At 36.3% G+C, this 19,844-nt stretch overlaps 1 protein-coding gene across 5 annotated transcripts in view; it reads left to right on the top strand.

The window, feature by feature from the left end:
* The first annotated feature begins 4,045 nt into the window (after nucleotides 1–4,045).
* The window catches only part of RBMS2 (RNA binding motif single stranded interacting protein 2), an 82,681-nt gene continuing 66,882 nt past the window's right edge, over nucleotides 4,046–19,844 (top strand). For all 5 annotated transcript variants that reach the window (XM_075199517.1, XM_075199513.1, XM_075199516.1 and 2 more), the window contains exon 1: nucleotides 4,046–4,177. In XM_075199517.1, coding sequence (XP_075055618.1) covers nucleotides 4,112–4,177 — 66 coding nt within the window. In that variant the 5' untranslated portion in view covers nucleotides 4,046–4,111. The remainder of the gene's footprint in view (nucleotides 4,178–19,844) is intronic.

Raw genomic sequence — 19,844 nt, 5'->3', positions numbered from 1 at the left:
AAGTAGGATTAGTTCTCTTTCCACTAAATATTCTTGAGGTACCCGAACTATGGGTGGGAGGTCACTAGGGGAAAAAGTAGGACACCTAGGTCCCTTAGTCTGAAGTCTCCCAATGCTTTGCAAGCCTATCACTGTTAAATCTGAGTATTGAGAGACTGGGAAGAACGAACAGACAATAGCCCGCCCACAAGTGTTGATGAAAAGAACTGGTGACATTATTAGATGTGTGTATATTAACGCAAGCTGAAGGAGATTGCATATGACATTATTGATAGACATAGGATGATGCTATTGATGAACATGAAGTGTTTAAATGTATTCTGAGCTTAAAGACATGCGTTGGACAGAAGAACCTGTTAAACTTGAAGAACTGTAGTAGAGAATTCTGTATAGCTAATACACGTTCTACTGTACCATGTACCTTTCCAAATAATGTATTAAGTGTTTTATTGCACCCTTGAAGGGCATACAAAAGGTTATCTCCAAGCTCCAGAAGTGTACGGTTTATAGTAGAAGAAGAAATCGTTTAGAGGATTAAGACTTTCTCTTATGATAACTTGTTTAGATCTACGAACAGCGTGGACATACACCAAGGGGGATTTGTATTACATAACAATGAAACGTGGTACTGAGATCCTGCTTATAACATCTTTAAGGTGATAGTTTATTGTACTATCAAAGGGTGGACTGTTGAAGTCGTATAATTGGATGAACGAAAGTATATTGGTTTAATATTGGTTTGCCGTGCGTATTGCGAAGCGTACGCCACGTGTTACATGGCGTGACGTGATCGCACGGTAAAATACGCACGCACACACTCGCATTACAACAGTTAGTTATTTATATAATTTCATATTGGTTCTGTTACACTGTAATTCAGGAGCAGATAGTATTCGGTTTATTATTAGTATATATATATATATATTAGTGATTATATGTACATTGTAGTGTTATTAAAAGTTTAGGTAATAGGACAGGTGTCATGCCTGATATCATATTGAAGCCCTAATCATCAGCAGCTGTCCGGTGCGGTCGACGAAGAGATCGCACATTGCATACTTTAGTTATTGATATTAGAGAGTAAACCTTTGTATGATACTGGCTATGAAAAGGAGCAGACTTCCTGGAGAGAAGACCCCCACCTTTGGATTCCTTAGATTGAATCAACCTATTACCTGTCTAGCCTAGACCCACCCAACGTCTGGACCTATAGAAACAATCTACGTCATCTCTATTGTTCACAATGAAACACTGACTGTATATATATTAGCTGCATCTCACTGGGGCCTCAGTCAGCTCTGACACAATATTCTATACAGAATATTGTCCATCGGGTCCCGTGGGTGCGCATGCGAGCGCATGCGATTGCTTTGGTATGTATTTATCATTTGGTATTGGCTGTGCTGTACTGTACTTTATCATAATATAATAATGTATTGAATTGTTGACTATTTACATCTGCTAAAATAAATCACTTTGTGCTTTGGACACACATTCAATTGATTGGGCAATGATTATTTTAAAACGATAGAATTACTTTAATAGCCCACATGACGTAAAGACGCAAACACGTCCTTTTACAGCGGGGGCGGGACCAAATGCCACAACTCTAGGGGAATCACAGCATTTTGGATTTAATTCTTCCCACTTCACTAGGAAGTGGGCAGATGCGGCAGGTTGCCATATTCTCCCAGAAGTCCAGGAGACCCACCCAGAATCCAGGAGTCTCCCGGACATTCCGGGAGAGTTGGAAAGTATAGCTTTATATAGCAGATTAACAGCAGCAAAACAACAACAACAACCATCTACATGTCACCTAAACCAGCCAACAATTATTCCATTCAGATGCTGTGCCCGTACTGCTAGTTCAGTGGAATTATTTAAATTCCAATATTTAAGAGTCTATATATAATTCGTCCGCTAGAGTATTAGTTTGCCAAACAAAAAAAAACTATTTCTAAGAGCTTTTACTTACAGTAATCAGTACTTGTTCTTACATGCACTCCATATCCTTGAAACACTTTTGAACATATAGATTGAAATAAAATAAATAGTTGTATGGATGATGAGTTATCTATAGGTCTTTCACAGCTTGTATCTGTCACAGATCTATTTTCAGTTCAAATTCTTATGTGTTCCATTGTAAACCATGTGCTGCATATTGTAAACCATGCCCACTTGGCTCTTCTGGTATACAGACCACTTTCCCAACACTAGAGTATTGGCTGGGAATGGCAAGAATAGCTAAAGCACAATTTACTTATCTATAAAACATATATAAAAGAGGTTAAAAAATGTTTTCAATAGTAAGATAAGAAAATGGTAAGAAAAAACATGGTAAGTTGATAAAGATTACATAAATAATTATAACACTTAATTTATTTTAAATGAAAATCTATCTCTTCATCTCATTGATGGTGCAAGCAAATGAGTGAACGGAGACAGATTACACAAGTATCGTAGTAATTCAAAGCTTTGATGATTTCAGGAAAGGTAATGAAAATGTTCCTTTCTGTTTTACAATAATTGTTTGGACCAACTGTTATATGATGTTTTTAAAGACAACAATATAGTTTTATGCGGCATGGCGGTCGTCCACTTCAAAACAATTCTAGCTATGTATGTTTTACATTTATATGTCATAGGAGAGTTTGTTGTACATGGCTGTGTTTTGCTTACAGACTGTTTTGATTTAGATCAAATTAAACAAATGTGCACCAGGAAAGCAACAAGAAGAACACAGAAAAATGGAAATATTAAAAGGCATATTCTTTATACCCAGTGACTAATGTCATTACATTCTGCTGTAAAATACAACACACTTCTAAATAGTTCCTATAGTTTTTCTTTTACCAGTGACCCACAAGTTTATCAACACTATATACATTTTATAGTTACAGTTATAGAAAGAAAATTGTATCTGAAATCCTGTAAAACCCTTGGGTCACAGGTATTATTCATAAAAAAATTGTATATATACTATAATTATTATTTCTAATTTTATATACTTATGTTCCACAGAAATATAGCTCGAAAAGTTTACTATTAACAGATTAAAGAGAAAACCAAAACAAAAACAAACTGTTATAATTTCACTGACACTATTATTAATATTAATATATAGGAAACCACAAAAGTTTTAGGTCAATACTACAAAAGTATTGTTTTTCAACAAATATAATCAACATTCAATAGTTTTTTACATATATTTTATGTACATCTCCACATGAATCTTCATAAAAAATGGTTTCTTATCCATATTCTGAAATTAATTGTTTGGTATATATTACAATAATCTATCGCATATTCATTTGGTAAAAATCTCTAATATATAAAATGTACTCATACTGGCACTGATCTGTTCTGCGCAAATGTGTCAGTTACACAGGTTGATAAGGTTTCTGTGGCTTCAAGAATAAACACTGAAGGAGTACAAGTTAAACCAGAACTCATGATAATATAATACAACTGTAATTAAAATTAGTATCAAAACTCACAGGTTATGGGAGAAAAAAATAGCAATCAGTTTCAGAAATCACCCAACCTGGGACAAGCCATTATCAATAGTTTATAATGAGTTACTGAACCGCTTATATAAGTTGTTTTATTTAGAAGTTTTGTACTATGTTTCCTAATGTGACTTTATTTTTCTGTCTCTTTACCCTTCCTTTATCACTAGGCAGTCAAATAATATTGATGATGATAAAACAATAAAAAATTCTTGCAATAAATAAATAAACTGTAAGCATTATTGAAGATGTAATTTTTTTGTCTTATTTATATAAATGACGTTGTGTTCATCTAAAAGTAAGTACACACAGATGAAAAATGAAATGTGTCTTGGTAAATGTAATTCCAATGGAAACAACAATGTTTTGTATCTCACATTTATTTCAAGGATATATTTACATTGTAAACATCATTGGTAAAGGAGAGGTTAAACTTAAAGTTCTTCCCCCCCCCCCTCCCCTCCTTTTTCCACACACTCCCTCCCTCTACTGGCAGAGGGCACTAGGACCCCGCAGGCCTGTACTATAGGCTGTGTGACGTCAGAGGGCTGGACAGAACTGCCAGTCTCCTGTGACCCATCTCCCTGTACCTTAAAGGAAAAATGCTGCTGTCTGTCCCTCCAAGGGCAGGGATCGCCTCTTTCAGCTACACCAGGAGCCATAAGAAGGTAACCCAGATTGCCGTACTTGTCTTGTGCCATCTTACCACCTCTACACTCACTCCTTTACTAACAGGCCCATACCAGCCCTTTAAAATGGTTCACAAATGATTTGTCTGGGAATCAGTTTACCCTTGTAAAAGGAGGGAGGGGGGCTCTTGGTGTGCAGTACACTTGGGTCAGTCAGTGCCCATACTTCTGTATAAAAGTGTGTACACCTTTGTGTGCAGCTAATCAGGAAGTGGATACGATTGTCTTTATATGTCTGGTGTTTGGAGGCAAAGAATACAAAAAAAAATTCAGACTATGTGATACAAAGCTATTAAGGTAGCCGTGTTCAGAAGGGCAATGTGTGTTGTGCAGTTTGTGGTATGTGAGCTGTGTGCGGTTCTGTAGCTGGATGATTTGGAAGTATAAGAGAGGCACAGAGGAAGGGCATTCACAGGGAGAGAGGCGCACCCAGAGCCAGGCAGACAGGGAAGAGAGACAGAGAGTGTGGTGTGTGTAAGAGACAGGCAGCAGAGGAAGAGACAGGCCAAGCAAATACACTAAGAGACAGGCAGCTGAGGAAGGACTAACTGTGAGAAAGGGAAACATATAAAGTATCCAACAAAACAGACAAGACATGTACAAAGATCAGACTGGGATGCAGAGAGACTCAGAAAGGTAACAAAAGAAAGAGTTAAAAGCAAGTATAAGTGGTACACAAACACTGTATCTAAACAAATAGGAGTACAGGAAGGAAACAGTCGGATGTAGCAATGTATTAGGGAACCTGAGAAAGGCAATGTATATGACTTCACATATGGTCAGACACCAGCCTACTGCTATAGTACCAGTAACTACTATTGGTTGTTCCTGTGGGTCTAAAAGATGAGGCTACCTGTTTAACCCTTTACATCATGCAACTGCACTGGAAAGGTCAAACACTGTAGAAATACAGTTATACATCAAATATCATGATATAACTTTCTAAGGGATACTAATTTCAAAGGTTGCCAAAGTGTAGGAACTAAAATAGTAAATAATATATATTAGCATAATAATAATTAATAATATAATTATCAATATGCCTTTGTACTTAGTTCTATCTTGTCGTTTTAGATATTTTAACCTACTGGCCAACACAATAGCCACTAGAACCCTGCACCAAATCTAAAAAGTACATTTTTATCTGTTTTGTGCATTCAGCTCCTGTGCCCTTAACCCTCCATGTTTCAGGCAGACATTGTACTGCAATATAAATGTTGATAGTATTAATTTTAACTATCTTAAAGGGATATTATATTGAAACATTGCATACCTTAACAACAAATATTGTTTCTGGATAAAACAAGGGTAACCACATGGCCAAGATATGATTGTTCATCATTTGTTATTTTGTAAAAGTCAATCAGGTATACGGCCATTTAGCATATAAACCATGACTTTGGGGACTGTTGAACCTGATGATTTTTACATTTCATCTCCACAATGAAAGCTGTATGGCAGGACCCACTTTTTAGGCTAAATAGGCACGTACATTACATTCTCAGTTGGTAGATATTTAATGCCCCATATACTTTACTGAACATTTATAGACAAATAAAATAAAACTCTAAAAAATGGCAATTAAAAATAATAAAACAAAAAAACAATTAAAAAAAAACCATTAACCTGGATATCTTGTTCATTAGACAGCTTCAAGCCTTCTAACAATCTGAGTTACTAACATCATTCCCTATCTCTGTGACTAAAAATGTTTATGGATGATCACTGGTCATTTACACTATATCTGTGTGCGACTATAATTGGTAGCTATGTGCATTATATTATATGGGTATTTCTGTTTGTCCGCATTGTAGATTTAATGTACAAATATAAATCCACATGGTCTCAGATTTTACAGAAACAGATTGTGATGTATTTTAAGATTATTAAATGGTAATTGTTTTATTCTAAATAATACTACTCTTAGGGCTAGATTTATCAAACTTCCAAAAAGAAAAAGTGGAGGTAATGCTCATAGCAACCACTCCGATTATAGGTATAATTTTTTAGAATGTACTTGATAAATGATAGCTAAAATCTGATTGGTTGCTATTCGGTACACATACACCTTCCCATTTTAGAGGGTTTGATAAATCTACGCCCAAGGGGTATATTTACTAAACTGCAGGTTTGAAAAAGTGGAGATGTTGCCTATAGCAACCAATCAGATTTTAGCTGTCATTTTGTAGAATGTGACCCGTTGATAAAAAAAAGTTCCCATCTTTCAGTAAGAAATTAATTGATGTCAATAAACAATAGACACTCTCCTAACACAAAAATAATACCCTCAGATATACCTTTTACTTCCAATGTTATAAATTGCCTTTCTATATATGCTGCTACTGCTACTGATAAAGCATAGGTGTTTATATGTGGTTTGTGACTTTCATTTTCATTTACCATCTTCAAAGTCTTTTTCAACTTTGAATTTGACCAAAAATATACATACTGATCATATTGAACCTCACTGGAGAAGTTTGCAGATAGGATTATTGTACAGGTTCTACTTACTGGATATCAATGGGTCTTTGTAAAGCTTGTTGTATACAATATGTAACATTTAATGAATGGTTTAATTTGCCAATATTACAGCTGGATTCTAATCAAATAGTGTACAAGCTAAACAAACAATACTAAAGCCTAATGTTTTAGCAGAATCTGTTTGTAAAGTTCTAAGTTCTTATGGGGCGTTCTGCAAGTTGCTTAATACTCGCTGTTTAGCTACTACACACCTCTAAACCCAGTCAACCAGAGATCAAAGTATTTATGTTGATCACATGGGCGAGGCCATGTGAACTGTCACCATTAATAATCGCAAAAAAGCTAGAAAAAAAAAATGATGAACCTGTTAAATACTACACACTTTTACTGCAATGTCAAATATTTAATGTCATTTTGTGTGTCTTGTTATATGAAAAATTTCTAGTATTTCCTTATAGTATTGAGTGAAGTGGGTTGTGATTTTGATTTTGTTATGCATTTTATAATGTAACTCCACAAATGGGTGGAGTTTGTTTTCTGAATATATAGAGAGTGAAAGAAGATTTCTTGCCTTTGGTAAGTAGATTTAGAATAGAAGATATTTGTTTTAGTTGAACAGCAGACAGTGAAAGATCTCCAGTGCAATATACTAGAATCTGCAATAGGGATAATAAGATGTATATAGTTAAAATTACAAGTTTGACATCTAATGTAACTGTTGCTCTGCAGTGCCTCTCTACATAGGATACACTGTTTTGTAACAGGCTGACATTTCAACATTATAAAATTACTGTGAGAGTAATAGAAAGGAATGTGATTGCGGTAATCTAACACCAAAACACCAAAATGTGAAACATAATGCTCTTGGCCAGCAAAAAAAAAATGTCTGAATGCAAAGTAAATGTCATTTTAATACCATAGCACAAAGAACGGAGAACCCAGTGGAGAGTCAGCAGAGTGTTATGTACTAGAAGAAATGGTGCTGGCAGACACACAGTAACAGTGTCAGACTTTCCCACTGGGATACCAGGGAAAGCCTTAGTGGGCCCCACTGCCAAAGGGCCCTGCCCCCTTCCCCTACGTCAGGACTTCTCCTGATCTTCTCTTCCGCACTGCTTTGAATCTACATAGCTGAGCCTAATAAAATACAGGTGCATAATGGGGGGGGGGGTGTGTGTAAGGGTGGACTAGTACTAGCTACGCCCGCCCCTGATGTGCTCTATCTAGTGGGCCCTTCAGTCCCCAGTCCAACACTGCTCTGTGATGTTATTACATAAACTGATTAGTAAATCCCATCTAATATATAGGGCCCTGCAACTGGGACTAGTGTTCCAGAACAATATGAAACTTGTTCAGCTTCATAGAGGAGATTTATGAAGAAAAGAGAGGTGTTAATGGGATCATCAGAAAGTATTATGTCCTGATTCCCAAGTGCATCAACAAGTTTGTAGAATGACATGAAGCTTAGGCTTATCAAAATGTATTTATATAGCGTTATGTGGAAATGGCAATTTCATGTCCGCCATGTGCCCAGATTTTGCTTTTGTACGTCTACTACTCGTCATGTATGCACCCATATCCTATATGCCCATATATGTGCTTTAATATGCTTTATTCTGACATGCCCTCTGCCAATATTATTCCCAGCTATATTTTCTTCTGTCACTCTTCTTATCTCGCATCTCACAACAGCCTCTCTTGGGTCCATATCTCTCCATCTCTCTTTCTGTCTAAAGATTGTCTGATGTATCGATCTGTATGTATAAACTGACTCCCAAAACTGTCTGACTAAAGAATCTGTAGTATCACATGCTCCAGTGCTTTTTGGGTTGTGAAGCTGTGTTTTATTATAATTAGTATCCAGCAATCTGCCAATATGTGTGCACATCAATGAAAACATGAAAAAGTGTCTTAAGCAAATGGTAAATATGCCTCTCTGGCCATCTGAAATATTGTAAATGATGCCATCTGTTTCATCTAGCAGTGATGTCATACAAGTAGGATCAACTGTCTATCTACCAGCATGTCTGAGCAACATAATGCTTTAGGAAGAAGAATAGTTAGTGTTTCTCTGTGCTCTACAAGTAAAGTTCAATTGCTATATTTATAATGAGTAGGCTGCAAGAAATTTTAAAAATATGATGTCTTGGAAAAAAGGCAGCATGCGACTGGACCAACATCGTAGTTGGTCAGTTTCATGCAACTTAGTTATGGAAATGCATCCTCCAAATCTTCTGTAGCCTAATCATTGTCAAATGTATCAATTGGGCTTTACACCAGAGGATAGATAAAGCTTGTAAGGTAATGTACAAAGGGGCAGTTCTTTATTTTATATACGTTGAGCCTGAGACGAACAGAATACATACAACAATTAAAATATGGATCATCATTTCATGTCTTCTGGACATGCCCGCACATACAACTGCTCAGACCCGGTTGTGGTGCTACTTCACCTCTGTCCCTAAACATGACCGTTATCTCCTGGGACATATCCTGTTAGCAACTAAAGCTGTGATAGCTCAAAATTGGAAGTCCCCTAGCCCCCCACCCAAAATCTACCACAGCTTTGAAATGGAGACGATCAATATGCCCTACTCTACCTCTGCTTCAGCCCCCATCATGAAATGGTTCATGTGGCGCGAATGTCACGGATGGTGCGGGTGCAACTGGAGGGGCCTCTTCCCCCTCTCCTACTCCTTCGCTCTTTAGCTTTACTTGAATCCCCTCGAGATGAATAGTGGTTCTCCTACTAATGACCTACTATGAAGGTCTGAATGATTGAAATCTGCACTAAAATGTTCATGGGGTTTTTGATTGTTTTTATCTTCATTTTCTTGTCTTCTTTATTCTTATATGCTACGGATGTTTAGATGTTGTGATACTCTTTGAGCAACCACCCTTTCCTCACCCTGTGTGGGGATCCCCCTGTGTACCCGCCCTTGTTTGATTCACCTTTATGTTCTGTACTCCCCAATTTACCTACAAATATTTCTCCCTAAATATTATTGATGGAAAAAAGCAAAACATGGATCATTGATCTGTCTGTGGAACAGATAATCCGTATACAGACTTTAGATAAAGAGCAAATGTATGTAAAATCAGTTTCTGCAGAGACTCTACAATATTTCAGAGATAGTAGAATGGATGAATGTTTGACTAAAGTTAGTCTACTGTATAAGCTCATAGTCATGGCTGGTGACTAGTGGAGTGCTTTTCTCCTGGACAAAACCATGTTACAACGAAAAGAGTGCAAATTAGTTTTTTTTTATTTTGCACATAAGTTAAATACTGGCTGTTTTTTCATGTAGCACACAAATAGCTTATTTGTACACTGAAATTTAAAGTTGATCTAGGACATGTCCTATCTATATATAAATTTGCCATCACATTTTAAATTTACATCCCCCTCCAATGCGACATGGTTTTGCTAAGGTGCAAAATTACTCATTTGATTTGCTTTACTTTCCTTAATGAATCAGGCCCCATATCTCCAAAAAATACATTAATAAAATGCACAAAAAGTAGTGATACTAAAATTGTGCATGGGCTGATAACAAAATGTATCAGGAAAGACATGAAGAGCTGAACATGTACAGCTTAGAGGAGCACAGAAACCGTGGTAATATGATAGAAGCTCTACAATGTATCAAAGAGAAAAATAAGAGGATAAGAGGATTTTTAGAACAAGGGGACACACACAAAACAAACATACACAATATAATGTTAGTTTAGATGGGTTTTTTATGCAATTATAATGTATTTTTATAATATGACGCCTGCATGGCAAAACTTATATTTTTGAGAACCTGTGATCCTAAAATCCAAACTTGTAATATGCTTGAATTCAAATATTTCAGGCTTATTCTAACTGAATTTCCCTATTGGTCCTCAGATAATTTTAAAATGTTGACTAAGTGCAGTTAATAGCATAGGTAGTGAGAATTATGGAGAAGGGACTATGAGTAGTCACGGCCACAATTCTGAGGCATCCCTGAGTCTGTGTCAGACTCTTCAAGATAGGAATCCAGTGGCAGAAGTGGAAGGCCTACATAGGGGCATATTCAATTGTTGGTGGAAACGCCAAAAATCTCACGCTCAGCGCACTATTACTGTTATTACGGTAATAGTATGCATAAAAAGTTATTACAGTAGTTTTCTCGCTGGATTTCAGCTCGCAGCTCCCTGAGCCGCGAGCTGATATCCAGCTTACTATTACCGGAATAATGGTATTAGTTTTAACGCCACGGAAAACGGCGAGAATTGAATATGCCCCATAAACTGGTAAGCTCCAGGAGAATAAAAGGAGAATTATCAAGTTCAAGTAGATTGACAGGAAGGCAAAGTTGAGGAAAAGTTAAATGGTAAGATGTATGCCTGGCTTTGGACACAGGTAAACAGCATTAACCGTTCAGATGTAACCGTTGCTAGCTAAAGTTCTGTGTGAACAATAATCTGGAATAGGAAAGCAGAAGGCGTTGCTCTTACTAGGACTGGCTCCACACAAAGGCTCTCCAAGGGGTGTGTCTCTAATGGAATGAACAGTGGAGGGAAAGGATTGCTCTCTTGTAGAATTGATGAACTAGAATTCTGATTGTATCAGACTGTGCACAGTGCAAACAGGACAGGCAGGAACTTATCTCGGTCCAAACAGGTTTCACATATTCATGAGAGGCCGGATTCTGAACTGAAAAGAATTCCCAGCAATGTAGATAAAACAATTAACATTTTATCATCGTTCTGTTAAAGTCAGATTCTGTATTCTCTGACTTATGATGAGTGCAAAGGTTTGAGTGCATTTTAAAAATGTTTACACTACAATTAAATGCGATCATTCTGATAGACAAACTCATTATTGAGCCAGATATTTGTTATTGATTTATGGTACATTATTGTGATGTCTAATTCACAGGTTAGAAGTGTGCCAGACGTATTTCTTTATTAAATGTTAGCATCAATTTATAGCAGGTATAACTATGTGGTACTAGTGGCACATTGACTAAAGAGAATTGTAATATTCCCATATGTCAAGGAAAGGAATATATAGATTTTCCTCACATGTTTAAATGCAAAATGGCAGAGAAAATATGTTCCCTTCAACATGCCATGATCATATGTTTTATTGCCCATTTAAAGACCAAATAAAGGGAAAAAGAATGTGGTCTTATATAAGATATACTTATCCTTTTAGTATAGACATAGACCCTCAGTCTGAAGACAAGGTCATCACAGTGACCCAAATATCAGAAGTAGAAAGTCCACCATTTGCCAACACACAGTCGGCCATTTTATAGGCTGAAATAATATAAATGAGAATACAGCCTTTATCAACTCGCTAGGAGCTAGTGACATCACTAAGGCATGAGTACTGAGGCATAACTATTGGTACAACCCAAGAAATGCCTGCCTGCATTGTGTGCAGATGACTGGTAGATATGAATGACCATAATACTACCTTATTTATTGTACATAATAATCAAAACTATAGAAATACTTTATAAATGTTATTTTTCATATTTTCACAGGGTCATACTGGCACTTTTCATGACATTATGATGAATGTATATTCAGCTGTAACTTAGTTATAAATATACACAGTGGTATGGCAGTACAATCTATAAGGCTTCCATGGTGAAATATAGAGGTAATACTCTATTAAAATCTGGTGATAAAGATGGTTTCCTACCATCGATTAACTCAGAGATAGGAAACCTCTTATTGCCAAATTTTACTACTAAAATATCGCATATACTAACGATACTGACCAGGATTGGTAAGACTTACCTCTTGCTGGACCAGTATCCAGGGACTTGGGCTTTCAGTTCCACTTGTACCTACAAAATAAATAAAAAAATAAAAATAAGTTATTTTAAACAATAAATAATAAAGCTCTTTTCCATTGATTATCGCCATCCTGAGATTCATGGGAAGCTATTGCCGGAGAAAGCTAACACAGATGGGTTACATCTAGCGATAGCAGTGCTATAACTGAAGTTAACCCCTTGATAGATAGGTGAATATGACTGTTTTTGCTAGAGATCATTCTTTTTTCACTTTGATAAATAGAGCCCTCTATCTAGTTGTACAGATACATGCGTTATGCAAGTTTTCCTCCTAAATGGCACAAATATTATACAATATAAAGCATGTTTATAATGGATTATGCAGCTAACGGCTCCATTGTAAATACTTCTGTAATTCAAAACTTTTGGCCTTGATTGTACATGGCCATAGTGGAATACAGGAATACAGCTAATCGCGCCCTCTGCTGCCAATTACACCAAAAGGGATTCTATCCTTCACATCCCACTATGCCGTATACCTACACACACCCTGCAATATACTCTCTCACACACACACACACACACACACACACACATCCATATACAATGTCATATACATACACACACAAGACATATAGCATCCCTGGCCCCTTGTATTTACCTGCTGACATCCATTGACAGAAGTTTACTGTTGAAAGCAGGAAAGTTCTTAGTCTCATCTCGTGAGACTAAACACTCCGCGGCCACACTCTACAATGACAGGCAGCTTGGCAGTGTTCTGATTTGCTGCCTGTCAATTAGCTCACCTATGAGGCCGGCCCGATGAGCAACTCCCACCCCTCCCGTCGGGTGGAAAAATGAAGCAAAATTGTAAAAAATAAAAACAGCATCAGGTGGCCTCAGAGCAGTCCAATTAGGCCATTGGCCTACTGGAAAATTGTCTGGTAAGGTTTATGGCCAATCCGCCCCTGGCTGTTCGTGTCAGCTGCTTGTCTGGATCCTGGAAAGTTGGGACGCTGAAAAGGGATAGGTACATGAAATATGGAATGGCTACCAGTGAGTGAACACCACACGCCTCTCGAGCCCTAACCAGGCCCGATAGTAGATATAGGACATTTAACATTTAGGCCTTCCTCCCAGCAACCCTCCCCTGACATTCAATAAATAGCACTCATATTTAATAAATTAACTTATTTTCTCCCAAACAGCCCACATATTAAATAATTAGTATTCACATTTAATAAATAGCCCCTCCTCCTCAAACTGAACCCCACATTCAATTAAGGAGCCCCAAACAGCCCAGCATTAAATGAATAGGCGTCATCATAACATAATATAAATTTGAATATAATATTATAATATTAAATTAAATAGTCTCTACCATGAAATAAATAGCCTCCACTATCGCCCCACCAATAAGTGAATAGTCTACAATCACCTTTAAATGATTAGCCCACCCTCATCCCACCATTAAATTAATAACTCATGCCCCCACCCATACTTACCTTAAAAGCCACAGATCCTTACACCCCCCCTCCTCCCCACATTCTTTGTCCCCCGTTTTTCTCTCTACCCCATCTCTTTCTTACACTCTCTCTCCCGCAGCTTCCATTACCTTCCCCCTCTCACCCTTCTCTTTATCTATCTTTATTTCTATCCTCCATTTCCCATTTGTTTCTCTCTTCCCCCACCTCACCCCTTCACTTTCTCACCTCTCCTCTTCTCCACTGATTATTCAAACTGTATCTGTTTGCCAGGAGAAGGTTTGCTACAAGAAAATGGCCACTGCTCTCCAGCACACAGGTGTAGTGAATACTTTTTCTTCTCCTCAGTACTTCCTCTGTGGTGGGCGGAGAGTTGTGACATCATCACTCTGTTCCGCAGTTAAAAGGTCAGGCCCCAGTGTGAGCCACATGTGATCCGTATGTTCCAAGTGCTGAACAGCACTGAGGGAGATAGAAATGACACTAGAATCATATACATGCCTATGTGTGTGATTTTAGTATACAGGAAATAACCACACATCCACATTGCCCTCAGTTGTCTGGCTACTTTGATTATAAAATGTAACAAATCACATAATTCACAGGGTCTCGTACACTTTTATACATGTCTTCTGACCACAATGAAGGCAGCCATTTTGATGTTCAAACCAATATTCAGCTTATCAATTCACTACGTTGTATTGTCATGAATGTCGTTTCAGCCCACAAATGTTAGGATATTTTGTTCAGTAAAAATACTTGGGAGTATTTTATCCTAGGACCACAGAGAGAATTTTCATGGAATGATTCTCCATTCACAATATCGCAAACAAATCTTGCCAAGGAACACTCTTTATATGTATACACAGAACGAAGACCGCTGTAAACTTACCTTGTGTTTTTGACATTTCTGTTTTCTCTATTAAATAAAAATTAGCATTGGAAGAATGGCCGTACAGAGCCAAGCCAACTTTTTATCTACAAGTTGTACGGCAGCTGCTAGACTCCTCCCCTCCTTCTATTAACTTAATCTTCACATTTTTACTTAGTGGACATTCCAGGTTTCTGTAAACCTCTGGAAGTAGACAAGAATATGTCAACCAGTTAGTCAAAAATATGTATCCTTTTTAATGTTTTTTTTTTATTTGGTAGTGAAAAACATAGTAACAAAGATACAAACATGTAATTATAAAGGTGTAGCACAACGAAATAACTCCTATATAAAGTATATTGACACAAGTGTGTGTAATTATCCTGCAGGTACACCGCGTATGACACAATGCACACATCTGTACATGCTAAGGAGAAGGTTTACTAACCATTAAACTGCAACATATCACATACAATGTTCAGAGCCAAACCGCAAGATTTACTACCCTGCAGCTTGAGGGCTGAAATTTCAAACCACATGCGGTGGTGTGGCCAGAAAAAAAGGCTGATTTTTTTTAATATTAATAATGGGAACAATATTAATTTATTACTTTAATAAGCAGCCGATAGTACATTATTTTATAATGGTGGCAGTATTACTTTATAATTTTATAACAGGGCCAGTATAAATGTATTATTCGATTACAGGGGCAATCCTATTCAATTTAATACAAGTGCCAGCATGCACTTGCTCCCATGTGCCATACGTGTACACTGTAACTGGTGCCCCCATTTTGAAATAAGTGTTGCCCAATCATAAATAAATCCTTATTGTCCCATGTTATAAATCAAAATAATATTGCCCCCATATTTAAATAATACATTCATATTGCCCCTGTAATCAAATAGCATTTATATTGTCCCTGTTGTAAATAATAAAATAATAATGCCCCATTATAGAACAATAAAGTAATATTACCCTGTTATAAATTATAAATTAATAAAGTAATATTGCCCTGCTATAAGTTAAGAAAGTAATAATGCCCCTGCTATCTGATTACAGTAAAAGCAGGTATGTTATTTATTTTAAAAAAATAAAATAAACTAAACTCCACATAGATTTTCTGTATTATTTATGTCATGCAGATAATTAATTTAAAATACTTCTCTGCATATTCACAACCATATATACATACACAATATTGGTGAACACAGTGACTAGTCGGCCTACTTGTCATATGCAAGCAACAGCTTCTGGGTGGCATGAAAAAGCTCAGGAAGAGTTCCATAGTTATAGACCATTTTCAGAATATAATGTTTCAGTATATGGTCTCTTCAATGCTGCCCACAGGTACTGCACTATCGCTGGCAATGGTCCACAATGTGGTTCTTGATAATAATTGATGACAATTGATGGGATCCTTATTGGTCACTTTGCAAAATGCAGCGTGACCCGAATGCTGAACAGCTGAATCTTCTTCTCCAATTGAGGCCAATATATGTATCCAAACAGGACAGTGATCCCATCGCTCGTCCCATGTATAGCCAGTGTTTTGGGACATTGTGAATACCTACTGAAGTGCAAAATTAATTTATTATATTTTTCTCATACTCGTATGGAGAAAAATTCTGCAGTTGTCCGCCCCATTGTCATGGTAATTGCTCGTCTTGCCTTTTCTGTTACTCCAATAAACTGCTTATAGTTATAGTTTTATGTGAAACAATAGCTAGCTGGTGAACTCCTCCAGCTAAAATAGTGAAATCCCTGGGTGTATAGGTTATTTATGGTTCCTTAGATACCTGACAGACACACCCTTCATAAACGATTACAGCTGCTCTGTCGTATGGAAATATAAAACCATGCAGAGTGGCATTGCACCAACCTACACATGTGTTCATAGTCATTTAAATATAATTTTATAGGTTTGATGCTGGAAGCCGAAAACCTCTTCTAAGAGACATTTTCCATATATGTACAGTCAACCATAAATGGGAGGAACTTGTTGTACAAAAAAGTAAATATCTATTCCAGTCTCTAATTAAAATTTGCCTTGATGATCGCAAGAAATGTATTTGTCATAAGTTTGCTCAAGCAATTAAGGGTCATAAATAATTGACGGTATGAAAATATGGCTCACTTTCAATCATAAGAAGCGCTCTTTATCGTAATATATGGATCAGACTACACTTTGTGATTGAAAATGTCACTTTGCATCTTGAGAATAGATTCCAGACAAAAAGCTTCATTTTTATATTTGCACTGGAGATCTGCAGAAACCTTTGGCACAAGTTCCCATGTGTGTGTTTCCTGCAAGATAAGTTACAGATACAGTTTGAGAGACAATTCCTTTTTTATAACCAATACGTGTTGACAATGTACATACAGTAAGTGCTGGGACTGCACTCTTGTACTAAATAGGATTATGTCACCCCTTAAATAGTAGCAACATATATATCATATTTTGAACAATATGGTATTTCTATAAGGTACACAATTTCAAGTTTCTTGTAATATCTCCCAGCTGACCTTTCTATGCACATAAATTCTCCCATAATGTATTCCAAATGGTCCATTTTTTTTAATCTGATGTAAAGATCTGTATAAATATTTTCCCACAAATTATATAATTTGCTTAGGTTTCTACTTATTATAATGCAGTTGCTCAGTCTAATTTCTAACTGAACAGATAAATTGTGAATTTGGATCATATTGTGCAGATTTGATTGTCCCATGTTCAAGCTAAATGACTTGGTTGATAGTTGAATGATAACACCAGTGAGGTCATTATCCATTCTGATTGGTTATTGGTGGTTTGGGGTTCATGCATGCTGCATTGTCAGGCCAAACTTGGTAGAAAACAATGAATCGAGCTGACCTTGTTGTACTATGTGTGGTCAGCTTAACTCTTCTCCTTAATATCCTAATAAATTGTAATGTATAGGTTGGAGCATAAAATAGGTATTTTCTGTTTATGACTTGTTTTTATATTAATAATTGTAGGGGATGTTTAAACGTCAGCAATAGTTCCTTTTAGGAAAATATTTAATTTTTGTAAGCAACTGAAACTTTTTCATATAAGTTTGTTAAAGCTATGCTGCCTTGGGTAGCAGAGTCTGCAGATTAGGTTAAGACATACTGAAGCTGAATTAGTTTTATACTTTCTGAAAGTTACTTACATTAATTACAAAAAGAAAACTATTTTCAGTTTTATTACACATACATTTTTGTCTTTTATAGTATGAACCCACCAATATATAAATAAAAATAGGAAGGAATAGTGATATATAATTCAACACACATATATTAATAGAAGGTTACTTTAAACTACACTTCAAAATCATGACACTAAGATATTTATATAATCTATTAAAATGTATTTTTGAAAGCATCAATCCTATTTAAAAAAGAAAAATGTTTTCTTTTGTTTCTTTTATAAAACCCCCATAAATCACTGTGCCGGCTATAAGAAGCACCTTGGTAATGCCCTTGGTTTCATTGGTTTGTTACTTCAGAGTTCTATTAATGATTTCTAATTCAGCAGACTGTCATGTGACTACCATGGCAACCACAGACATATGGCACATGACGTTGTGAGCAGAAAGGCTTTGGAATACCACTCTTGAGCTATACTTTCATTGTAAAATCCATCTATTCCTTCTCCCTCCTCTGCCATCAAATTACATGCTGACAATCTGAGAGCCTGTGTCTGTTTAGCGGAATGACTGTGTCTGTGTCAGCCACACTTGTTTTCCCTCCAGACAGACTTTAAAAAGGAGAAAATGATTTGAAGTTATTAAGAAAAAAAGTATTCTTTAGTGGACACATATGATTGGAGTAGTATGGCTTTGTTCTTAGAGATCCAATGTAAACAAATATAGGGATTTTGAAATCATTAACCCCTCCATGACTGGGGATATTTAATACCTTAATGTCCAAACTAAATTTCACTCCATTCTGCTGTGTTGATTCTAGGTGCAGTCAGGTTGAGCTTGTGTAATGCCTTCTTTATTTTGTCATGCTCTTAATCTGGCTTTAGGGCTGTCCTGCTTTTATCAGGACAGTTGGAAGGTATGATTTATTTTATACCTTTCTGTGTGTATAGTATTAATATTAACAATTTCTAGACTTGCAGCAAAATTCTCCATCCAGGTTCTGTGTGAAGACTCTTAATGGCAAAAAATAATGAAAACAGGAGAGTACTATATAGCAAGCAGCACAAAGGGAACAGAATACCCAAATAATTTTTCATTCACACTTTCTAGAATTACACAAATTATTATTACAGTACCATAGCACTTGCCTAAGTGAAACTTCCAATCTACTTTCCTACCCCTCTCTCTCTCATCCAATGAAACCACCTGTTTTGGAGGGTAGGAGAACACCTAGGAGAGCAACCCCTAGTTCTAGAACTCCAGTATTTTATGCATTATAAAGATCCTAAAATAAGCCTCAAAATCAAATCTTAGCGTTCTTTATACATGTGTTCATATATCTTATGATAAAGAGCATGTCATACAATGTAAACTGTATTGCCATTTAATGGCCAATTCATATATTCAAAATTCCAGTATTTTTTTTTATCAAACGTGCTAGATTGTTCCTTTTCATGGTTCAGTCAAACCATTTACTTGGTTTATATTTCATAATACACTGCCTATATGTAGTGCACATAAAATAAAATAATTATTACATTCATTAAGTTTAAAAGGACAATTAGCAAAATATTCAGCTTGGCTTACAGATTAAATAATGAATGTAAAGTAGAACAGTGAAACATTTGCTAACAAGTGAACTAAAGAATAAGCTATATTTAAAATATAAAATAAGACTGAAGACATTTAAAAAATAATAAAATTAAAAGACATGTAGGATTCTGAGACTAAGTAAAACATGTCAAACTTTCTTATCAAAAGACGTGGCACAACTGTCCCACTTTTTGACCCAAATCCCCCATCTCTCCTTCCATCAGATGTATAGATCTGAATGAATAAACACATGTACTCTTTGGCCCCTACTTGTATAATAACATA

This window comes from Mixophyes fleayi, chromosome 2 (genome assembly GCF_038048845.1).
Source record: "Mixophyes fleayi isolate aMixFle1 chromosome 2, aMixFle1.hap1, whole genome shotgun sequence".
Lineage (NCBI taxonomy): Eukaryota > Metazoa > Chordata > Amphibia > Anura > Limnodynastidae > Mixophyes > Mixophyes fleayi.
The sequence above is the reverse complement of the archived record's forward strand: the minus strand, read 5'-3'. Positions and strand labels throughout refer to the sequence as shown.